Source organism: Odontesthes bonariensis, chromosome 12, assembly GCF_027942865.1.
Source record: "Odontesthes bonariensis isolate fOdoBon6 chromosome 12, fOdoBon6.hap1, whole genome shotgun sequence".
Classification (NCBI taxonomy): Eukaryota; Metazoa; Chordata; class Actinopteri; order Atheriniformes; family Atherinopsidae; genus Odontesthes; species Odontesthes bonariensis.
Window position 1 is genome coordinate 38443358 of NC_134517.1, and position 20946 is coordinate 38464303.

General features: G+C 46.0%; 1 protein-coding gene across 25 annotated transcripts in view; it reads right to left on the reverse strand.

Moving 5' to 3' along the window:
* LOC142397002 (bone morphogenetic protein receptor type-2-like) overlaps positions 1 to 20946 on the reverse strand; it is a 58752-nt gene that overhangs the window by 14562 nt on the left and 23244 nt on the right. For all 25 annotated transcript variants that reach the window (XR_012772594.1, XR_012772591.1, XR_012772587.1 and 22 more), the window contains exons 4-12: positions 16596 to 16799; positions 16294 to 16398; positions 13599 to 13690; positions 13022 to 13264; positions 5147 to 5261; positions 4692 to 4852; positions 4448 to 4595; positions 2836 to 2972; positions 2582 to 2718 (exon numbers count right to left, since the gene is read on the reverse strand). Coding sequence is in view for 1 of the 25 variants with exons in the window: in XM_075480391.1 (XP_075336506.1) it covers positions 2582 to 2718; positions 2836 to 2972; positions 4448 to 4595; positions 4692 to 4852; positions 5147 to 5261; positions 13022 to 13264; positions 13599 to 13690; positions 16294 to 16398; positions 16596 to 16799 (1342 nt within the window). In the remaining 24 variants the exon portion in view is untranslated. The remainder of the gene's footprint in view (positions 1 to 2581; positions 2719 to 2835; positions 2973 to 4447; positions 4596 to 4691; positions 4853 to 5146; positions 5262 to 13021; positions 13265 to 13598; positions 13691 to 16293; positions 16399 to 16595; positions 16800 to 20946) is intronic.

Genomic DNA, 20946 nt, shown 5'->3' on the forward strand with positions numbered 1-20946 from the left:
GTGTACCTGCGGTTGTGCAGTGTGTACCTGTGGTTGTGTACCTGTGGTTGTGTACCTGCGGTTGTGCAGTGTGTACCTGTGGTTGTGTACCTGCGGTTGTGCAGTGTGTACCTGTGGTTGTGTACCTGCGGTTGTGTAATGAGGTGTGTACCTGTGGTTGTGTACCTGGGATTGTGCAGTGTGTACCTGTGGTTGTGTACCTGCGGTTGTGCAGTATGTACCTGTGGTTGTGTACCTGCGGTTGTGCAGTGTGTACCTGTGGTTGTGTACCTGCGGTTGTGTAATGAGGTGTGTACCTGTGGTTGTGTACCTGGGGTTGTGCAGTGTGTAACTGTGGTTGTGCAGTGTGTACCTGTGGTTGTGTACCTGTGGTTGTGCAGTGTGTACCTGTGGTTGTGTACCTGGGGTTGTGTAACTGTGGTTGTGCAGTGTGTACCTGAGGTTGTGTACCTGTGGTTTTGCAGTGTGTACCTGTGGTATTGTACCTGTGGTTGTATTGTACCTGTGGTTGTGCAGTGTGTACCTGAGGTTGTGTACCTGGGGTTGTGTACCTGTGGTTGTGTAATGAGGTGTGTACCTGTGGTTGTGTAGTGTGTACCTGGGGTTGTGTACCTGGGGTTGTGCAGTGTGTACCTGTGGTTGTGTACCTGAGGTTGTGCAGTGTGTACCTGTGGTTGTGTACCTGAGGTTGTGCAGTGTGTACCTGAGGTTGTGTAGTGTGTACCTGAGGTTGTCCAGTGTGTACATGTGGTTGTGTACCTGAGGTTTTGCAGTGTGTACCTGTGGTTGTGTACCTGAGGTTGTGCAGTGTGTACCTGTTGTTGTGTACCTGTGGTTGTGTACCTGAGGTTGTGCAGTGTGTACCTGTGGTTGTGTACCTGAGGTTGTGCAGTGTGTACCTGAGGTTGTGTACCTGAGGTTGTGTACCTGGGGTTGTGCAGTGTGTACCTGTGGTTGTGTACCTGAGGTTGTGCAGTGTGTACCTGTGGTTGTGCAGTGTGTACCTGTGGTTGTGTACCTGAGGTTGTGCAGTGTGTACCTGTTGTTGTGTACCTGTGGTTTTGCAGTGTGTACCTGTGGTTGTGCAGTGTGTACCTGTGTTATTGTACCTGGGGTTGTGCAGTGTGTACCTGAGGTTGTGTACCTGGGGTTGTGCAGTGTGTACCTGAGGTTGTGTACCTGAGGTTGTGTATCTGTGGTTATGCAGTGTGTACCTGTGGTTGTGTACCTGTGGTATTGTACCTGTGGTTGTGCAGTGTGTACCTGAGGTTGTGTACCTGGGGTTGTGCAGTGTGTACCTGTGGTTGTGTACCTGAGGTTGTGCAGTGTGTACCTGTGGTTGTGCAGTGTGTACTTGTGGTTGTGTACCTGTGGTTGTGTAGTGTGTACCTGTGTTATTGTACCTGGGGTTGTGCAGTGTGTACCTGAGGTTGTGTACCTGGGGTTGTGCAGTGTGTACCTGAGGTTGTGTACCTGAGGTTGTGTATCTGTGGTTATGCAGTGTGTACCTGTGGTTGTGTACCTGTGGTATTGTACCTGTGGTTGTGCAGTGTGTACCTGAGGTTGTGTACCTGGGGTTGTGCAGTGTGTACCTGTGGTTGTGTACCTGAGGTTGTGCAGTGTGTACCTGTGGTTGTGCAGTGTGTACTTGTGGTTGTGTACCTGAGGTTGTGCAGTGTGTACCTGTGGTTGTGTACCTGTGGTTGTACAGTGTGTACCTGTGGTTGTGTAATGAGGTGCGTACCTGTGGTTGTGTACCTGTGGTTGTGTAGTGTGTACCTGTGGTTGTGTACCTGCGGTTGTGCAGTGTGTACCTGTGGTTGTGTACCTGAGGTTGTGCAGTGTGTACCTGTGGTTGTGCAGTGTGTACCTGAGGTTGTGTACCTGGGGTTGTGTACCTGGGGTTGTGCAGTGTGTACCTGTGGTTGTGTACCTGAGGTTGTGCAGTGTGTACCTGTGGTTGTGCAGTGTGTACCTGTGGTTGTGTACCTGAGGTTGTGCAGTGTGTACCTGTGGTTGTGTACCTGAGGTTGTGCAGTGTGTACCTGTGGTTGTGTACCTGAGGTTGTGCAGTGTGTACCTGTGGTTGTGCAGTGTGTACCTGTGGTTGTGACCTGTGGTTGTGTACCTGAGGTTGTGCATTGTGTACCTGAGGTTGTGCAGTGTGTACCTGAGGTTGTGCAGTGTGTACCTGTATTTGTGCAGTGTGTACCTGTGGTTGTGTACCTGAGGTTGTGCAGTGTGTACCTGTGGTTGTGCAGTGTGTACCTGAGGTTGTGCAGTGTGTACCTGAGGTTGTGCAGTGTGTACCTGAGGTTGTGCAGTGTGTACCTGTGGTTGTGCAGTGTGTACCTGAGGTTGTGCAGTGTGTACCTGTGGTTGTGTAATGCAGTGTGTACCTGTGGTTGTGCAGTGTGTACCTGTGGTTGTGCAGTGTGTACCTGAGGTTGTGCAGTGTGTACCTGTGGTTGTGCAGTGTGTACCTGAGGTTGTGCAGTGTGTACCTGTGGTTGTGCAGTGTGTACCTGAGGTTGTGCAGTGTGTACCTGAGGTTGTGCAGTGTGTACCTGTGGTTGTGTACCTGTGGTTGTGTAATGCGGTGTGTGTGCTCAGCAATGTGAGCTCTGCCAGTCTTTCCTCTGCACACTGAGCTGTGAGTCGAGCTTCAGCATCTTGATCCCAGCAGTCCTCCATCGTTTCCTTCAGGGAACGCAGCACCTGAAAACCCAAAGTGGAAGGCAGCTGCTGATGTTACTGCACACAGTTTCACCACCTTTTCTGAGAGGTTTAGGTTTTATAAACCAAACCAAACGAGACAACAACAGAATCACTGACCAGGCTGTTCTCCTTCCAGGCTTCGGGGAACAAAGGTCGGTGTTTCTCTCTGACCACCAGGTTCTGCATGTCCTCGAAGCCCGGATGATTCCCCAGTTCTTCCTGGAAGGCCAGCTGATATTCTGGAACAGCTTCATCTGAACACATGACAGACACACACACTCACCTGTGTAAAGTTAATATTAACCTAATTAACCTAAGTTACTATGAGAGCTGCTCTGTTACAGGGCTGTACTGCCTTCTGTCAGACAGGTAAACAGTAACAGCCTGAAGGTAAACAACTACAGCCTAAAGGTAAACAACAGCAGCCTGAAGGTAAACAACAACAGCCTAAAGGTAAACAACAACAGTCTGAAGGTAAACAAACACAGCCTGAAGGTAAACAACTACAGCCTGAAGGTAAACAACAACAGTCTGAAGGTAAACAAACACAGCCTGAAGGTAAACAACTACAGCCTAAAGGTAAACAACAACAGCCTGAAGGTAAACAACAACAGCCTAACGGTAAACAACAACAGTCTGAAGGTAAACAAACACAGCCTGAAGGTAAACAACTACAGTCTGAAGGTAAACAACTACAGCCTGAAGGTAAACAACTACAGCCTAAAGATAAACAGTGACAGCCTAAAGGTAAACAACTACAGCCTGAAGGTAAACAACTAACGCCTAACGATAAACAACTACAGCCTAAAGGTAAACAACAACAGTCTGAAGGTAAACAAACACAGCCTGAAGGTAAACAGCTACAGCCTGAAGGTAAACAGTGACAGCCTAAAGGTAAACAACAACAGCCTGAAGGTAAACATCTACAGCCTAAAGATAAACAACTACAGCCTAAAGGTAAACAACAACAGTCTGAAGGTAAACAAACTACAGCCTGAAGGTAAACAACTACAGTCTAAAGGTAAACAATAACAGCCTGAAGGTAAACAACTACAGCCTGAAGGTAAACAACTACAGTCTAAAGGTAAACAACAACAGCCTAAAGGTAAACAACAACAGCCTGAAGGTAAACAACAACAGCCTAAAGGTAAACAACAACAGTCTGAAGGTAAACAACAACAGCCTGAAGGTAAACAACAGCCTGAAAATAAACAGTAACAGCCTGAAGGTAAACAACAATCTGAAGGTAAACAACAACAGCCTGAAGGTAAACAACAACAGTCTGAAGGTAAACAACAACAGCCTGGAGGTAAACAACAACAGTCTGAAGGTAAACAACAACAGCCTGGAGGTAAACAGCAACAGCCTGGAGGTAAACAACAACAGTCTGAAGGTAAACAACAACAGCCTGGAGGTAAACAACAACAGTCTGAAGGTAAACAACAACAGCCTGGAGGTAAACAACAACAGTCTGAAGGTAAACAACAACACCCTGGAGGTAAACAACAACAGTCTGAAGGTAAACAACAACAGCCTGGAGGTAAACAACAACAGTCTGAAGGTAAACAACAACAGCCTGGAGGTAAACAGCAACAGCCCGAAGGGAAACAACAACATTCTGAAGATAAACAACAACATTCTGAAGATAAACAACAACATTATGAAGGTAAACAGTGTGAAGGTAAACAACAACAGCATTAATGCCCCACACTGTGAGGTGCTAGGTTACCTGGGAAGAGGTCCGAGCACCTCCTGAAGCTCTCCCAGAACAGCAGACCCAGCGCGTACACGTCCACCTGCTTCAGGGCCGACTCGCAGTCTCTGAGGTTCAGAGCTCCGCCCAGAACCTCCGGAGACATGTAGCGCACCGTCCCCACCTGCACACAGACACCATCAGCTCCACCCAGCTCACTTTACCTCCACCTTCCTGAGCTGCAGGAGGCATTCAGCTCCAAAGATCTCCTCACACAGACCTCAGAGACGGCCATGGTGTCGTCGTCTCCGGGGCGACCGGGCCGGGTTCCCGTCAGCTTCATGGACAGACCGAAGTCGGCCAGGACGCAGGACAGGTCAGCTCGGACCAACACGTTCCTGCTGGTCAGGTCTCTGTGGGCCACCGCCGGCTTGTACTGGTCTAAGAGGAGACAAACAGGCTGTTTACCACTGAAGGCCTAACGTGTTCCATCAGAGCAGATTCAGTCCAAACTCGCTCATTCATAAGGTTTCATGTATCAGGACATAATAAACATCACCTGGTCCTCACCAGGGCTTAAAGGTGACATATTCTGTCCTTTTTTAACTACTGGACACAGTTTTCTGAGGTCTTATTGAGTTGTTGGAGCTTGATTCAGATCTCTGCTGGTTTAATCACAGAACCTGCGTTCAGGGTGGAGGAGCTCAACCTTCCAGGTAAGAAAAGGCTTCTCACCTCCTCTGCGGAGCTCAGTGTGCAGGAAGGCGAGTCCTCTGGTCACCCCGCGGGTCATCCTGCAGCAGGTCAGCCAGTCCACCGAGTGCAGGGACAGATACCGAGACAGGCAGCCCTGAAACAGAGTTACAGACACTGCTGTTAGCGACCTGGCCATCACCATGGAGACTCCGTGGTGACGTCAACTCGGACCGCGAGGAATCTGGGTGTGACCCTGGACGACCAACATGGCATCAGTGACCCGTTACTGCTGATTCCTCCTCTCCAACATCCGGAGGATTCGCCCCTTCCTCACTAAGCCAGCAGGTGCTCATCCAGGCTCTGGGCATCTCCCGCCTGGACTACTGCAGCTCCCTCCTTTTCTTTGTTTCCTAAACTGTCTTCCCATGTGTCTAGGTCCCTAACTTACTGCACTTACTCTGCACTAGTTATGCTCTTAGCTGTTTGGTTTTGGAAGGAAATGCACTTATGATTTCTTGTACCCAGTTCTTTTGCCTACCGATGTGGCTTTGGATAAAAGCGTCTGCAGAATGACCGTAATGTGATGTGATGTAATGTGTTTGCAGACTGTAAAGCCGGTAATGACTAACTGCAGGAATTCAGTCACACATATTATCCATGTTATCACTTACCAAACACACATAAACAAATGGAGCTTCCTGTTTGTATCCTCACACACTGTTACACTGTGTGTGTGTGTGTGTGTGAGGCATCAGCAGCTCCAGACAGGAAGCAGACCTGACGGCACCATCTTCCAGAACAACAACAGGACTGACAGAGGACTGTAACAGCGCCCCCGCAGGCTGCTGAGCGTATTACACCCTGTGATCCTCATGGAGGCGCTGCAGGGATAAACCTCTGAGGGTTTGTTATAGAGTCCAAATGATATTATAAAGGTTATATAACCACCCTTTAAAACAGGAGCAGATAAACATGCCTTTAACTCTTTTGTTATCACTCCTTTATTCATTCTGCCCCTCCTGAACACTCTGCAGTGAGTCCTGAACACTCTGTACTAAATATCATGAGTTCACTGTTTAAAGCTCCGATCTGAATCAGACTTCTTACATCCTCTCTGCTGACACAACAGGGTGGAACCACCTCTGATGATGATGACTCAAACAGTATCCTGACTCCAGAGCTCTGAAGCAACAGTCTGACGTCCATGATCTGATTTTTCAAACAATAAAATGATTTTATCTCTGATGTTGGCAGTGATTCTGTTTCAGACTGTTTTCATTTGCATGTTTCCTGAACTGTAACACATGCAAGGTTCTGAATGAAAGCACAAGAACTCTGAACTGGATTCTGACCCGGAGCTCATGGAAAGAAAGCAGAACTGGTGGAATATGAGAGCTTCTGGAAGGTTCTGACAGCTGCATTCTGGACCTGTGAGCGGTTCAGAGAAGTTCTGCTTCAGGACGGGATGAGATAATCAATCATTTCCATCTGTGCTGGGATCCAACAAGCTGATCCAGGAACTGAGCTGTTTACATGTTGATCCAGGCTCAGATCCTGGATCAGACTCAGATCCTGGATCAGAACAACACCAAGAATACGTAAAGTGGGTCAGACTGAAGAAGACAGAACATCCCAAACCAGTTTTATCTGAAGAAAAGTGTCTGCCATCCAGTCTTTATAGACTCAGAGTTCTAAGAAATGTCATCAGGCTGAACATCATCTGTGTAACAAAGGCAGGAAACAAATGGACTAATTATATAAATCAAAGGAAACAAGTACAGCGCAAACGGCACCAGGCTCAGAACAGAACCCTGGGGAACACCTGAAGACAAAAGTTCGGACGATGACGGGAAATTACAAACATTTACTGAGAAATAATGAAGAGTTCCCAATAAAGATGCTCTTATTCATACATTTCTCAGTTTTTAGCACTTCCAAACTGCTGTTCAGCCCTGATAACAGCCCTGAAACACATCTACTCTAACCTCTAAACCTCTAAATCTGCATTTAGATGTATGACAGAATGTCTCCCGCAGCTCACAGCCTCATGACCACCATCACAACAGGTACAGCCACCCGTCACAGATCAGCAGGAGTTTCAGCTCTGAGCCACAGATCTCACTCTGATGAATCAGTGGCGTGACCTGGTGTAAAAGTGTTAGTCGCACATTCAAGGCAGAGTTGAGAGTTGGCATCAGTAGAGGAACATAGGGAGTACGATTCCCTAGTCCAGGCTGACTGTTTAGGGCAAAATATCCTTTGTTTCCAAACTCCTACAACAGATAGTTAGCTTGTTAAAATGCATGTAGCCTGGTTGTTGACTTAGCTAACTTACATGTGGGTAGTATTCCATTTAGCCTGGTTGTTGACTTAGCTAACTTACATGTGAGTAGTATTCCATGTAGACAGGTTGTTGACTTAGCTAACTTACATGTGGGTAGTATTCCATGTAGCTTGGTTGTTGACTTAGCTAACATACATGTGGGTAGTATTCCATTTAGCCTGGTTGTTGACTTAGCTAACTTACATGTGGGTAGTATTCCATGTAGCTTGGTTGTTGACTTAGCTAACATACATGTGGGTAGTATTCCATTTAGCCTGGTTGTTGACTTAGCTAACTTACATGTGGGCAGTATTCCATTTAGACTGGTTGTTGACTTAGCTAACTTACAGGTGGGTAGTATTCCATGTAGCCTGGTTGTTGACTTAGCTAACTTACATGTGGGTAGTATTCCATGTAGCCTGGTTGTTGACTTAGCTAACATACATGTGGGTAGTATTCCATTTAGCCTGGTTGTTGACTTAGCTAACTGACATGTGGGCAGTATTCCATTTAGACTGGTTGTTGACTTAGCTAACTTACAGGTGGGTAGTATTCCATGTAGCCTGGTTGTTGACTTAGCTAACTTACATGTGGGTAGTATTCCATGTAGCCTGGTTGTTGACTTAGCTAACATACATGTGGGTAGTATTCCATGTAGCCTGGTTGTTGACTTAGCTAACTTACATGTGGGTAGTATTCCATGTAGCCTGGTTGTTGACTTAGCTAACATACATGTGGGTAGTATTCCATGTAGCCTGGTTGTTGACTTAGCTAACTTACATGTGAGTAGTATTCCATTTAGCCTGGTTGTTCACTTAGCTAACATACATGTGGGTAGTATTCCATGTAGCCTGGTTGTTGACTTAGCTAACTTACATGTGGGTAGTATTCCATGTAGCCTGGTTGTTGACTTAGCTAACATACATGTGGGTAGTATTCCATTTAGCCTGGTTGTTGACTTAGCTAACTTACATGTGGGTAGTATTCCATTTAGCCTGGTTGTTGACTTAGCTAACTTACATGTGGGTAGTATTCCATTTAGCCTGGTTGTTGACTTAGCTAACTTACATGTGGGTAGTATTCCATTTAGCCTGGTTGTTGACTTAGCTAACTTACAGGTAGGAATCTCTGGTCGTGCTTTAAACTGGTTCAAGTCCTATCTGGAGGACAGGAAATATTTTGTTGAAATTGGTAACTGTGTCTCAGACCAAATGGCTATGACCTGTGGGGTTCCCCAGGGGTCAATACTGGGACCCGTATTGTTCAATCTGTACATGCTTCCAGTAGGCCAGCTAATACGCAGCTATAATGTGTCCTACCACAACTATGCAGATGACACTCAGATCTACGTGTCACTGACGGCAGGAGAACACGGGCCTGTAGATACACTGTGTCGCTGCATCGAACAGATCAGTGTGTGGATCCAAAACAATTTCCTCCAGCTAAACTCAGACAAAACTGAAATCATTGTCTGTGGCCCACAGAAACAAAGAGAAAGTGTTATCAGTCACCTTGAGACTCTCTCTCTAAAACCTAACTATCAAGTTAGAAATCTCGGGGTAATATTGGACTCAGACCTGAACTTTAACAGCCACATTAAATCAGTAACATCAGCAGCTTTTTACCATCTAAAAAACATTGCCAGAATCAAAGGAATAGTGTCTAAAGCAGACTTAGAGAGGCTGATCCATGCGTTTGTCTCCAGCAGGTTAGACTACTGTAACGGCCTGCTCACTGGGCTCTCTAAACGGGCTGTAAGACAGCTGCAGTACATCCAGAACGCTGCTGCTCGAGTCCTGACTAGAACCAGGAAATACCACCATATTAGTCCAGTGCTCAGGTCTCTGCACTGGCTTCCTGTCGCTCAGAGAATAGACTTTAAAACAGCTCTGCTTGTGTACAAGTCTCTTCATGGTCAAGCGCCAAAGTACATCTCTGACATGTTAGAGCCATATGAACCAACTCGGGCTCTGAGAACCTCAGGGAGGGGTCTCCTGCCTCCGGGAGGGGTCTCCTGCCTCAGGGAGGGGTCTCCTGCTGGTGCCCAGAGTCAGGACTAAACAAGGTGAGGCTGCGTTTCAGTTTTATGCCCCTAAAATCTGGAACAGTCTTCCAGAAGATGTGAGACAGGCCTCAACTCTGACAATGTTTAAATCCAGGCTGAAAACAGTTCTATTTAGCTGTGCATATGACACCTGAAAGTATTTTATCTGCACTCTTCGCTTTTAATTTAATTAATTAATGATTATTTTAATGTTTTTTTAATTTCTTTATTTTATTTTCTATTTCTTTTTAATGATTTTATTGCCTTCTTGTGATTTTATGTAGCTGTGAAGCACTTTGAATTGCCCTGTGTATGAATTGTGCTCTATAAATAAAATTGCCTTGCCTTGCCTTGCCTTGCCTTGCCTTGCCAGGTGGGTAGTATTCCATGTAGCCTGGTTGTTGACTTAGCTAACTTACATGTGGGTAGTATTCCATGTAGCCTGGTTGTTGACTTAGCTAACTTACATGTGGGTAGTATTCCATGTAGCCTGGTTGTTGACTTAGCTAACTTACATGTGGGTAGTACTCCATTTAGCCTGGTTGTTGACTTAGCTAACTTACATGTGGGTAGTATTCCATGTAGCCTGGTTGTTGACTTAGCTAACTTACATGTGGGTAGTACTCCATTTAGCCTGGTTGTTGACTTAGCTAACTTACATGTGAGTAGTACTCCATTTAGCCTGGTTGTTGACTTAGCTAACATACATGTGGGTAGTATTCCATGTAGCCTGGTTGTTGACTTAGCTAACTTACATGTGGGTAGTATTCCATGTAGCCTGGTTGTTGACTTAGCTAACATACATGTGGGTAGTATTCCATGTAGCCTGGTTGTTGACTTAGCTAACTTACATGTGAGTAGTATTCCATTTAGCCTGGTTGTTGACTTAGCTAACATACATGTGGGTAGTATTCCATTTAGCCTGGTTGTTGACTTAGCTAACTTACATGTGGGTAGTATTCCATTTAGCCTGGTTGTTGACTTAGCTAACTTACATGTGGGTAGTATTCCATTTAGCCTGGTTGTTGACTTAGCTAACATACATGTGGGTAGTATTCCATGTAGCCTGGTTGTTGACTTAGCTAACTTACATGTGGGTAGTATTCCATGTAGCCTGGTTGTTGACTTAGCTAACATACATGTGGGTAGTATTCCATGTAGCCTGGTTGTTGACTTAGCTAACTTACATGTGAGTAGTATTCCATTTAGCCTGGTTGTTGACTTAGCTAACATACATGTGGGTAGTATTCCATTTAGCCTGGTTGTTGACTTAGCTAACTTACAGGTGAGTAGTATTCCATGTAGCCTGGTTGTTGACTTAGCTAACTTACATGTGAGTAGTATTCCATTTAGCCTGGTTGTTGACTTAGCTAACATACATGTGGGTAGTATTCCATTTAGCCTGGTTGTTGACTTAGCTAACTTACATGTGGGTAGTATTCCATTTAGCCTGGTTGTTGACTTAGCTAACTTACATGTGGGCAGTATTCCATTTAGACTGGTTGTTGACTTAGCTAACTTACATGTGGGTAGTATTCCATGTAGCCTGGTTGTTGACTTAGCTAACATACATGTGGGTAGTATTCCATTTAGCCTGGTTGTTGACTTAGCTAACTTACATGTGGGCAGTATTCCATTTCGACTGGTTGTTGACTTAGCTAACTTACAGGTAGGAATCTCTGGTCGTGCTTTAAACTGGTTCAAGTCCTATCTGGAGGACAGGAAATATTTTGTTGAAATTGGTAACTGTGTCTCAGACCAAATGGCTATGACCTGTGGGGTTCCCCAGGGGTCAATACTGGGACCCGTATTGTTCAATCTGTACATGCTTCCAGTAGGCCAGCTAATACGCAGCTATAATGTGTCCTACCACAGCTATGCAGATGACACTCAGATCTACGTGTCACTGACGGCAGGAGAACACGGGCCTGTAGATACATTGTGTCGCTGCATCGAACAGATCAGTGTGTGGATGCAAAACAATTTCCTCCAGCTAAACTCAGACAAAACTGAAATCATTGTCTGTGGCCCACAGAAACAAAGAGAAAGTGTTATCAGTCACCTTGAGCCTCTCTCTCTAAAACCTAACTATCAAGTTAGAAATCTCGGGGTAATATTGGACTCAGACCTGAACTTTAACAGCCACATTAAATCAGTAACATCAGCAGCTTTTTACCATCTAAAAAACATTGCCAGAATCAAAGGAATAGTGTCTAAAGCAGACTTAGAGAGACTGATCCATGCGTTTGTCTCAGCAGGTTAGACTGCTGTAACGGCCTGCTCACTGGGCTCTCTAAACGGGCTGTAAGACAGCTGCAGTACATCCAGAACGCTGCTGCTCGAGTCCTGACTAGAACCAGGAAATACCACCATATTAGTCCAGTGCTCAGGTCTCTGCACTGGCTTCCTGTCGCTCAGAGAATAGACTTTAAAACAGCTCTGCTTGTGTACAAGTCTCTTCATGGTCAAGCGCCAAAGTACATCTCTGACATGTTAGAGCCATATGAACCAGCTCGGGCTCTGAGAACCTCAGGAAGGGGTCTCCTGCCCCAGGGAGGGGTCTGCTGCCTCAGGGAGGGGTCTCCTGCTGGGGCCCAGAGTCAGGACTAAACAAGGTGAGGCTGCGTTTCAGTTTTATGCTCCTAAAATCTGGAACAGTCTTCCAGAAGATGTGAGACAGGCCTCAACTCTGACAATGTTTAAATCCAGGCTGAAAACAGTTCTATTTAGCTGTGCATATGACACCTGAAAGTATTTTATCTGCACTCTTCGCTTTTAATTTAATTAATTAATGATTATTTTAATTTTTTTTTAAATTTCTTTATTTTATTTTCTATTTCTTTTTAATGATTTTATTGCCTTCTTGTGATTTTATGTAGCTGTGAAGCACTTTGAATTGCCCTGTGTATGAATTGTGCTCTATAAATAAAATTGCCTTGCCTTGCCTTGCCTTGCCTTGCCTTGCCTTGCCAGGTGGGTAGTATTCCATGTAGCCTGGTTGTTGACTTAGCTAACTTACATGTGGGCAGTATTCCATTTAGACTGGTTGTTGACTTAGCTAACTTACATGTGGGCAGTATTCCATTTAAACTGGTTGTTGACTTAGCTAACTTACATGTGGGCAGTATTCCATGTAGCCTGGTTGTTGACTTAGCTAACTTACATGTGGGCAGTATTCCATGTAGCCTGGTTGTTGACTTAGCTAACTTACAGGTGAGTAGTATTCCATGTAGCCTGGTTGTTGACTTAGCTAACTTACATGTGGGCAGTATTCCATGTAGCCTGGTTGTTGACTTAGCTAACTTACAGGTGAGTAGTATTCCATGTAGCCTGGTTGTTGACTTAGCTAACTTACATGTGGGTAGTATTCCATGTAGCCTGGTTGTTGACTTAGCTAACTTACATGTGGGTAGTATTCCATGTAGCCTGGTTGTTGACTTAGCTAACTTACATGAGGGTAGTATTCCATGTAGCCTGGTTGTTGACTTAGCTAACTTACATGAGGGTAGTATTCCATGTAGCCTGGTTGTTGACTTAGCTAACTTACATGAGGGTAGTACTCCATGAGGATCATGAATTCTGAGCGTCCGTCAGCTGCCGTCTTCTCGTCGACGGTCAGAGATCTGAGGAATCGGGCGATGTTGTCGTGTTGCTGCAACAGCGGAAGGTGATAGATGGAGCATTCGTTGGTGAAGTTCTGCCGGTTAGCGGAGCTGAAAACTTTAACGGCCACACAGTGCTCATTCAGAGAGCCGCGAAACACAGCGCCATATCGGCCTCGACCAATCAGCTGCCAGAGAAGAGGACAGAGATTTCCGTTAGACAGAAACGGGAAAATGAAGATGTGGTGTTCCTCAGAGTTCAGGTTTAGAGCCTCTGATATTCATACATATTCAAACTCAATCTGCTCAGACCGTGTAAAACACGATGGAACATTTAAACAGTGTTCATACGCTGTCCTTTAAAGGACCAGTCCACACATTTTATTCTGCACATATGTGGGTGTACCTCCCATACGCTGTCCCTTAAAGGGCAAGTCCACACATTTTATTCTATGTGGGTGTACCTCCCATATGCTGTCCTTTAAAGGGCAAGTCCACACATTTTATTCTATGTGGGTGTACCTCTAGCAGTTTCAGGTTCTCCAGGTCCACGGCAGACTCTGTGTTTGCTGCCTCCATCACATCCACAGCAGACAGACTGTGTTTCTGCTTCCCTGCGCACACAAAGACACAGCTGATAACAAATGATTGATTATCTAATTATTACTGGATGCATGAGTCTTCACATAACTGTGAACTAACTATTAAATGTGGTTTGCTGAATATCAGATCTCTCCTTTCCAAGTCTCTGTTAGTGAATGAGTTGATTTGTGATCATCATATTGATATATTTTGTCTTACAGAAACCTGGCTGCAGCAGGAGGATCATGTTAGCATCATGTTAGCATCATGTTAGCATTAATGAAGCAACTCCCTCTGACTGTTTAAATGTTCACGTTCCTGGAACCACAGGCAGAGGAGGAGGAGTGGCAGCTATTTTCAGATCAGGGTTACTCATCAGTCCCAGACCCAAGATTAGTTTGAGCTCTTTTGAATCTCTGATTCTCAGTTTTTCCCACGCAAAGTGGAAATCCCAGAAACCTCTTGTGTTTGTTGTTGTGTATCGTCCACCTGGCCCTTATTCTGAGTTTCTGTCTGAATTCTCAGAGTTTTTATCCCAGTTAGTGCTGAGTACAGATAAAGTCATTGTAGTGGGTGACTTTAATATTCATGTAGATGTTGAAAATGACAGCCTGAATATGAACTTTAATTCTATATTGACTCTATTGGATTTTCTCAGAGTGTTCACAGAGCGACTCACTGCCTTAATCACACCCTTGATCTTGTGCTGACTTATGGCGTTGAGAGTGAACAGTTAACAGTGTTCCCTCATAACTCTGTCTTATCTGACCATTTTCTGATAACCTTTGAGTTTACATTACTTGACTATACAGTTTCTGAGAAGAAATTTACATATAGAAGGTGTCTATCAGAGGATGCTGTAACCAGATTTAAAGAATTAATTCCATCATCCTTTTCTTCACTGCCATGTGCAGATATGACAGAGGACGACTACCTAAACTTTACTCCAGCAGCACTTGACTCTCTTGTTGACAGCACTATAGTTTCAATGCGTACAGCACTGGACAATGTTGCCCCTCTGAAAAGGAAGGTAATCAGTCAGAAGAGGCTGGCTCCTTGGTATAATTCACAGCTGCGTGCTTTAAAGCAGACTGCAAGAAAGCTGGAGAGACAGTGGCGTTCCTCTAATTTAGAAGAGTCTCAGTTAGTCTGGAAAGATAGTTTAACAATGTATAAGAAAGCCCTTCGTAAAACTAGAACTGCTTATTATTCATCATTGATAGAAGAGAATAAGAATAATCCCAGGTTTCTTTTCAGCACTGTAGCCAGGCTGACTAAGAGTCCGAGCTCTGCTGAGCCAGTTATTCCTTTAACTCTCAGCAGTGATGATTTCATGAGCTTCTTTATTAATAAAATTGTTTCTATCAGAGAGAAGATTGATGGAGTCCTTCCCACTATTATCAGTGATGTATCATCAAGTACAGCAGCTTTAGAAGTATCTTTAGAACCTGATTTGTATTTAGACGGCTTCTGTCCAGTTGATCTCTCTGAACTAACAACAGCAATAGTCTCTTCTAAACCATCAACTTGTGTTTTAGACCCAATCCCAACCAGACTGTTCAAGGAGGTTTTCCCATTAATTGACACTTCCATATTGGATTTGATCAATCTGTCTTTGTTGACAGGATATGTACCTCAGACTTTTAAGGTTGCTGTAATTAAACCTTTACTTAAAAAACCTACTCTTGATTCAGAAGTGTTGGCTCATTATAGACCTATATCCAATCTCCCTTTTATGTCTAAAGTTCTTGAAAAAATAGTTGCAGCTCAGCTTTGTGATCACTTACACAGAAATAATCTGTTTGAAGAGTTTCAGTCAGGATTCAGAGTGCATCATAGCACAGAAACTGCACTGCTGAAAGTTACCAATGATCTCCTCTTAGCCTCTGATAGCGGACTTGTGTCTGTGCTTGTCCTGTTGGATCTCAGTGCTGCATTTGATACGGTCGATCACAGTATCTTATTACACAGACTTGAACATGTTATTGGGATTAAAGGAACTGCATTAGGCTGGTTTAAATCATATTTATCTGATAGATTTCAGTTTGTTCTTGTAAATGAAGAATCTTCCTCACACACCAGAGTAAGTCATGGAGTTCCCCAGGGTTCTGTGCTTGGACCGATTCTTTTCACTTTATACATGCTTCCATTAGGTAACATTATTAGACAGCATGGCATAAATTTCCATTGCTATGCTGATGATACTCAGCTGTACTTATATATAAAACCAGATGAACCCAATAGGTTGGTCAGACTACAAGCATGTCTTAAAGACATAAAGACCTGGATGACTCAGAACTGTCTGCTGCTAAATTCAGACAAAACTGAAGTCGTTATCTTTGGACCTGAACGTTTCAGGGAGAAATTGTCTAGCTATATAGTTACTCTAGATGGTATTTCCTTGGCTTCTAGTTCTACAGTGAGGAACCTTGGAGTTATTTTTGACCAGAACTTTTCATTTGACTCGCATATAAAACAGGTTTCTAGGACTGCCTTCTTTCATCTTCGTAATATTGTTAAAATCAGGAACATCCTGAGTCCAGATCCAGATCCTGATGATCAGGACTCTGGATCAAGATCTGGATCTGGATCTGGATCCTCAGGTAAAGGTGTGACAGTGTGTGTGTGTGTTTACGTTTCATCATGCGGTATCCCAGGAACAGCGCCATGATGAGGATGGCCACGATCGCAACGGTTACTAGGGCAACCAGCGCTGTCTCCTTCGGCATCAGCCTGTGATCTGTGGAGATGTGATGTCAAGGTTAAGGTCAGGTTAAGGTCAGGTTAAGGTCAGGTTAAGGTCAGATTAAGGTCAGATTAAGGTCAGGTTTATTGGTCACAACCCATCCAGGTCGGCACCTGTTGACAGGTGCGCTCAGTAAGGAGGACACTGATTGGTCGATGCTCGGGACAGAGTGACACCTGTCCCCTGCTCACCTGTCTGGCCGTTGTCGAGGTCCTCCCTCTTAACCGGACTGAGCGCCGGGTCGTCGGCGGGGGGCGGGGCCTCGGTGTAGTTGGTGTTGCAGAGGTGGCGGCTGCAGCAGCAGAATCGGTAGTTGGCTTTCTGGATCTGCGACGGCGCCGCCGCTGCGAGGACGCAGCGCTCGCCGTGACACTGCGGCTGGTACATCCAGCAACCTTCAACACAAACACAAGTTTGACCTCCTGAAGCATCGAGAAGGGGAAACATCAGCGTTTTAAAACAGAATAAAGGTGAAAGCCAAAGGAGGACGTCAGTCAGCGCCGTGCTGCGGCACCTTTTTCTGCTCGCCACGGGTCCCAGTTGTGCATCAAAGACATGAAAACTGTCACATGATGCTGATTGTTAAAGACCCCACCCACCCCTCACATGGACTTTTCTCACCCCTCCCATCTGGCAGAAGGTACCGCAGCATGCGGTCTGTCACCACCAGACTACAAAACAGCTTCTTCCCCCAGGCCATACGACTCCTCAACGCTCAGAGACTGATCTGATCACCTCTGTTGTATACTGTCCTGAGCCACTTTTTGGTACTTGTCTGATGCACTACTGCACCTCATGTAAATAATAATACAGTCACTTTACACTTTTAGCATTTTAGTATTGTCTTTGTTGTCCCAAAGCTTCAGGGCCAAAGCTTCAGGACCCAAAGCTTCAGGGCCAAAGCTTCAGGGCCCAAAGCTTCAGGACCAAAAGCTTCAGGGTCAAAGCTTCAGGATCTAAAGCTTCAGGGCCAAAGCTTCAGGGCCAAAGCTTCAGGACCAAAGCTTCAGGACCAAAGCTTCAGGACCCAAAGCTTCAGGGCCAAAAGCTTCAGGGCCCAAAGCTTCAGGGCCAAAGCTTCAGGACCAAAAGCTTCAGGGCCAAAGCTTCAGGACCCAAAGCTTCAGGACCAAAGCTTCAGGACCCAAAGCTTCAGGACCCAAAGCTTCAGGACCCAAAGCTTCAGGGCCAAAGCTTCAGGGCCAAAGCTTCAGGACCAAAGCTTCAGGGCCCAAAGCTTCAGGACCCAAAGCTTCAGGGCCAAAGCTTCAGGACCCAAAGCTTCAGGACCAAAGCTTCAGGACCCAAAGCTTCAGGGTCAAAGCTTCAGGACCCAAAGCTTCAGGGCCAAAGCTTCAGGACCCAAAGCTTCAGGGCCAAAGCTTCAGGACCAAAGCTTCAGGACCAAAAGCTTCAGGACCAAAAGCTTCAGGGCCAAAAGCTTCAGGGCCCAAAGCTTCAGGACCAAAAGCTTCAGGGTCAAAGCTTCAGGACCCAAAGCTTCAGGACCAAAAGCTTCAGGACCCAAAGCTTCAGGACCCAAAGCTTCAGGACCAAAAGCTTCAGGGCCAAAGCTTCAGGACCAAAAGCTTCAGGGCCAAAGCTTCAGGACCAAAAGCTTCAGGGTCAAAGCTTCAGGACCCAAAGCTTCAGGACAAAAGCTTCAGGATCTAAAGCTTCAGGACCCAAAGCTTCAGAACCAAAGCTTCAGGGCCAAAAGCTTCAGGGTCAAAGCTTCAGGACCCAAAGCTTCAGGACCAAAGCTTCAGGATCTAAAGCTTCAGGACCCAAAGCTTCAGAACCAAAGCTTCAGGACCAAAGCTTCAGGACCAAAGCTTCAGGACCAAAGCTTCAGGACCCAAAACTTCAGGATCTAAAGCTTCAGGACCCAAAGCTTCAGGGCCCAAAGCTTCAGGATCTAAAGTTTCAGAACCAAAGCTTCAGGACCCAAAGCTTCAGGACCCAAAGCTTTAGGACCAAAGCTTCAGGACCAAAGCTTCAGGACCCAAAACTTCAGGATCTAAAGCTTCAGGACCCAAAGCTTCAGGGCCCAAAGCTTCAGGACCCAAAGCTTCAGGACCCAAAGCTTCCCGACCAAAGCTTCAGGACCCAAAACTTCAGGACCCAAAGCTTCAGGACCCAAAGCTTCAGGACCCAAAGCTTCCCGACCAAAGCTTCAGGACCCAAAACTTCAGGACCCAAAGCTTCAGGGCCCAAAGCTTCAGGACCAAAGCTTCAGGACCCAAAACTTCAGGGCCCAAAGCTTCAGGATCTAAAGCTTCAGAACCAAAGCTTCAGGACCCAAAGCTTCAGGACCCAAAGCTTCAGGACCCAAAGCTTCAGGACCAAAGCTTCAGGACCAAAGCTTCAGGGCTAAAGCTTCAGGACCAAAGCTTCAGGACCAAAGCTTCAGGACCCAAAACTTCAGGGCCCAAAGCTTCAGGATCTAAAGCTTCAGAACCAAAGCTTCAGGACCCAAAGCTTCAGGACCCAAAGCTTCAGGACCAAAGCTTCAGGACCAAAGCTTCAGGGCCAAAGCTTCAGGGCTAAAGCTTAAGGACCAAAGCTTCAGGGCCAAAGCTTCAGGACCCAAAGCTTCAGGGCCAAAGCTTCAGGGCCCAAAGCTTCAGGGCCAAAGCTTCAGGGCCAAAGCTTCAGGGCCCAAAGCTTCAGGGCCAAAGCTTCAGGACCCAAAGCTTCAGGACCCAAAGCTTCAGGACCCAAAGCTTCAGGACCAAAGCTTCAGGACCCAAAGCTTCAGGACCCAAAGCTTCAGGACCAAAGCTTCAGGACCCAAAGCTTCAGGACCAAAGCTTCAGGACCAAAGCTTCAGGATCTAAAGCTTCAGGGCCAAAGCTTCAGGGCCAAAGCTTCAGGACCAAAGCTTCAGGGCCAAAGCTTCAGGACCAAAGCTTCAGGACCAAAAGCTTCAGGACCAAAAGCTTCAGGACCAAAAGCTTCAGGACCCAAAGCTTCAGGACCCAAAGCTTCAGGACCCAAAGCTTCAGGACCAAAGCTTCAGGGCCAAAGCTTCAGGGCTAAAGCTTCAGGACCAAAGCTTCAGGGCCAAAGCTTCAGGGCCAAAGCTTCAGGGCCCAAAGCTTCAGGGCCCAAAGCTTCAGGGCCAAAGCTTCAGGGCCAAAGCTTCAGGGCCAAAGCTTCAGGGCCCAAAGCTTCAGGGCTAAAGCTTCAGGGCTAAAGCTTCAGGGCCAAAGCTTCAGGGCTAAAGCTTCAGGGCCAAAGCTTCAGGGCCAAAGCTTCAGGGCCAAAGCTTCAGGACCAAAAGCTTCAGGACCAAAGCTTCAGGATCTAAAGCTTCAGGACCAAAGCTTCAGGACCAAAGCTTCAGGGCCAAAGCTTCAGGACCAAAGCTTCAGGACCAAAGCTTCAGGGCCAAAGCTTCAGAACCAAAGCTTCAGGACCAAAGCTTCAGGACCAAAGCTTCAGGATCTAAAGCTTCAGGATCTAAAGCTTCAGGACCAAAGCTTCAGGATCTAAAGCTTCAGGACCAAAGCTTCAGGATCTAAAGCTTCAGGACCAAAGCTTCAGGACCAAAGCTTCAGGACCAAAGCTTCAGAACCAAAGCTTCAGGACCAAAGCTTCAGGACCAAAGCTTCAGGGCCAAAGCTTCAGGACCAAAGCTTCAGGATCTAAAGCTTCAGGACCAAAGCTTCAGGGCCAAAGCTTCAGGACCAAAGCTTCAGGATCTAAAGCTTCAGGACCAAAGCTTCAGGATCTAAAGCTTCAGGACCAAAGCTTCAGAACCAAAGCTTCAGGACCAAAGCTTCAGGGCCAAAGCTTCAGGGCCAAAGCTTCAGGGCCAAAGCTTCAGGGCCAAAGCTTCAGGGCCAAAGCTTCAGGACCAAAAGCTTCAGGGCCAAAGCTTCAGGACCAAAGCTTCAGGGCCAAAAGCTTCAGGACCAAAAGCTTCAGGACCAAAGCTTCAGGATCTAAAGCTTCAGGATCTAAAGCTTCAGGACCAAAGCTTCAGGATCTAAAGCTTCAGGACCAAAGCTTCAGGATCTAAAGCTTCAGGACCAAAGCTTCAGGACCAAAGCTTCAGGACCAAAGCTTCAGAACCAAAGCTTCAGGACCCAAAGCTTCAGGATCAAAGCTTCAGGATCTAAAGCTTCAGGGCCAAAGCTTCAGGACCAAAGCTTCAGGGCCAAAGCTTCAGGACCAAAGCTTCAGGATCTAAAGCTTCAGGGCCAAAGCTTCAGGACCAAAGCTTCAGGGCCAAAGCTTCAGGACCAAAGCTTCAGGACCAAAGCTTCAGGACCCAAAGCTTCAGGACCAAAGCTTCAGGACCCAAAGCTTCAGGGCCCAAAGCTTCAGGATCTAAAGCTTCAGGACCAAAGCTTCAGGGCCCAAAGCTTCAGGATCTAAAGCTTCAGGACCAAAGCTTCAGGGCCAAAGCTTCAGGACCAAAGCTTCAGAACCAAAGCTTCAGGATCTAAAGCTTCAGGACCAAAGCTTCAGAACCAAAGCTTCAGGACCAAAGCTTCAGGACCAAAGCTTCAGGACCAAAGCTTCAGGACCAAA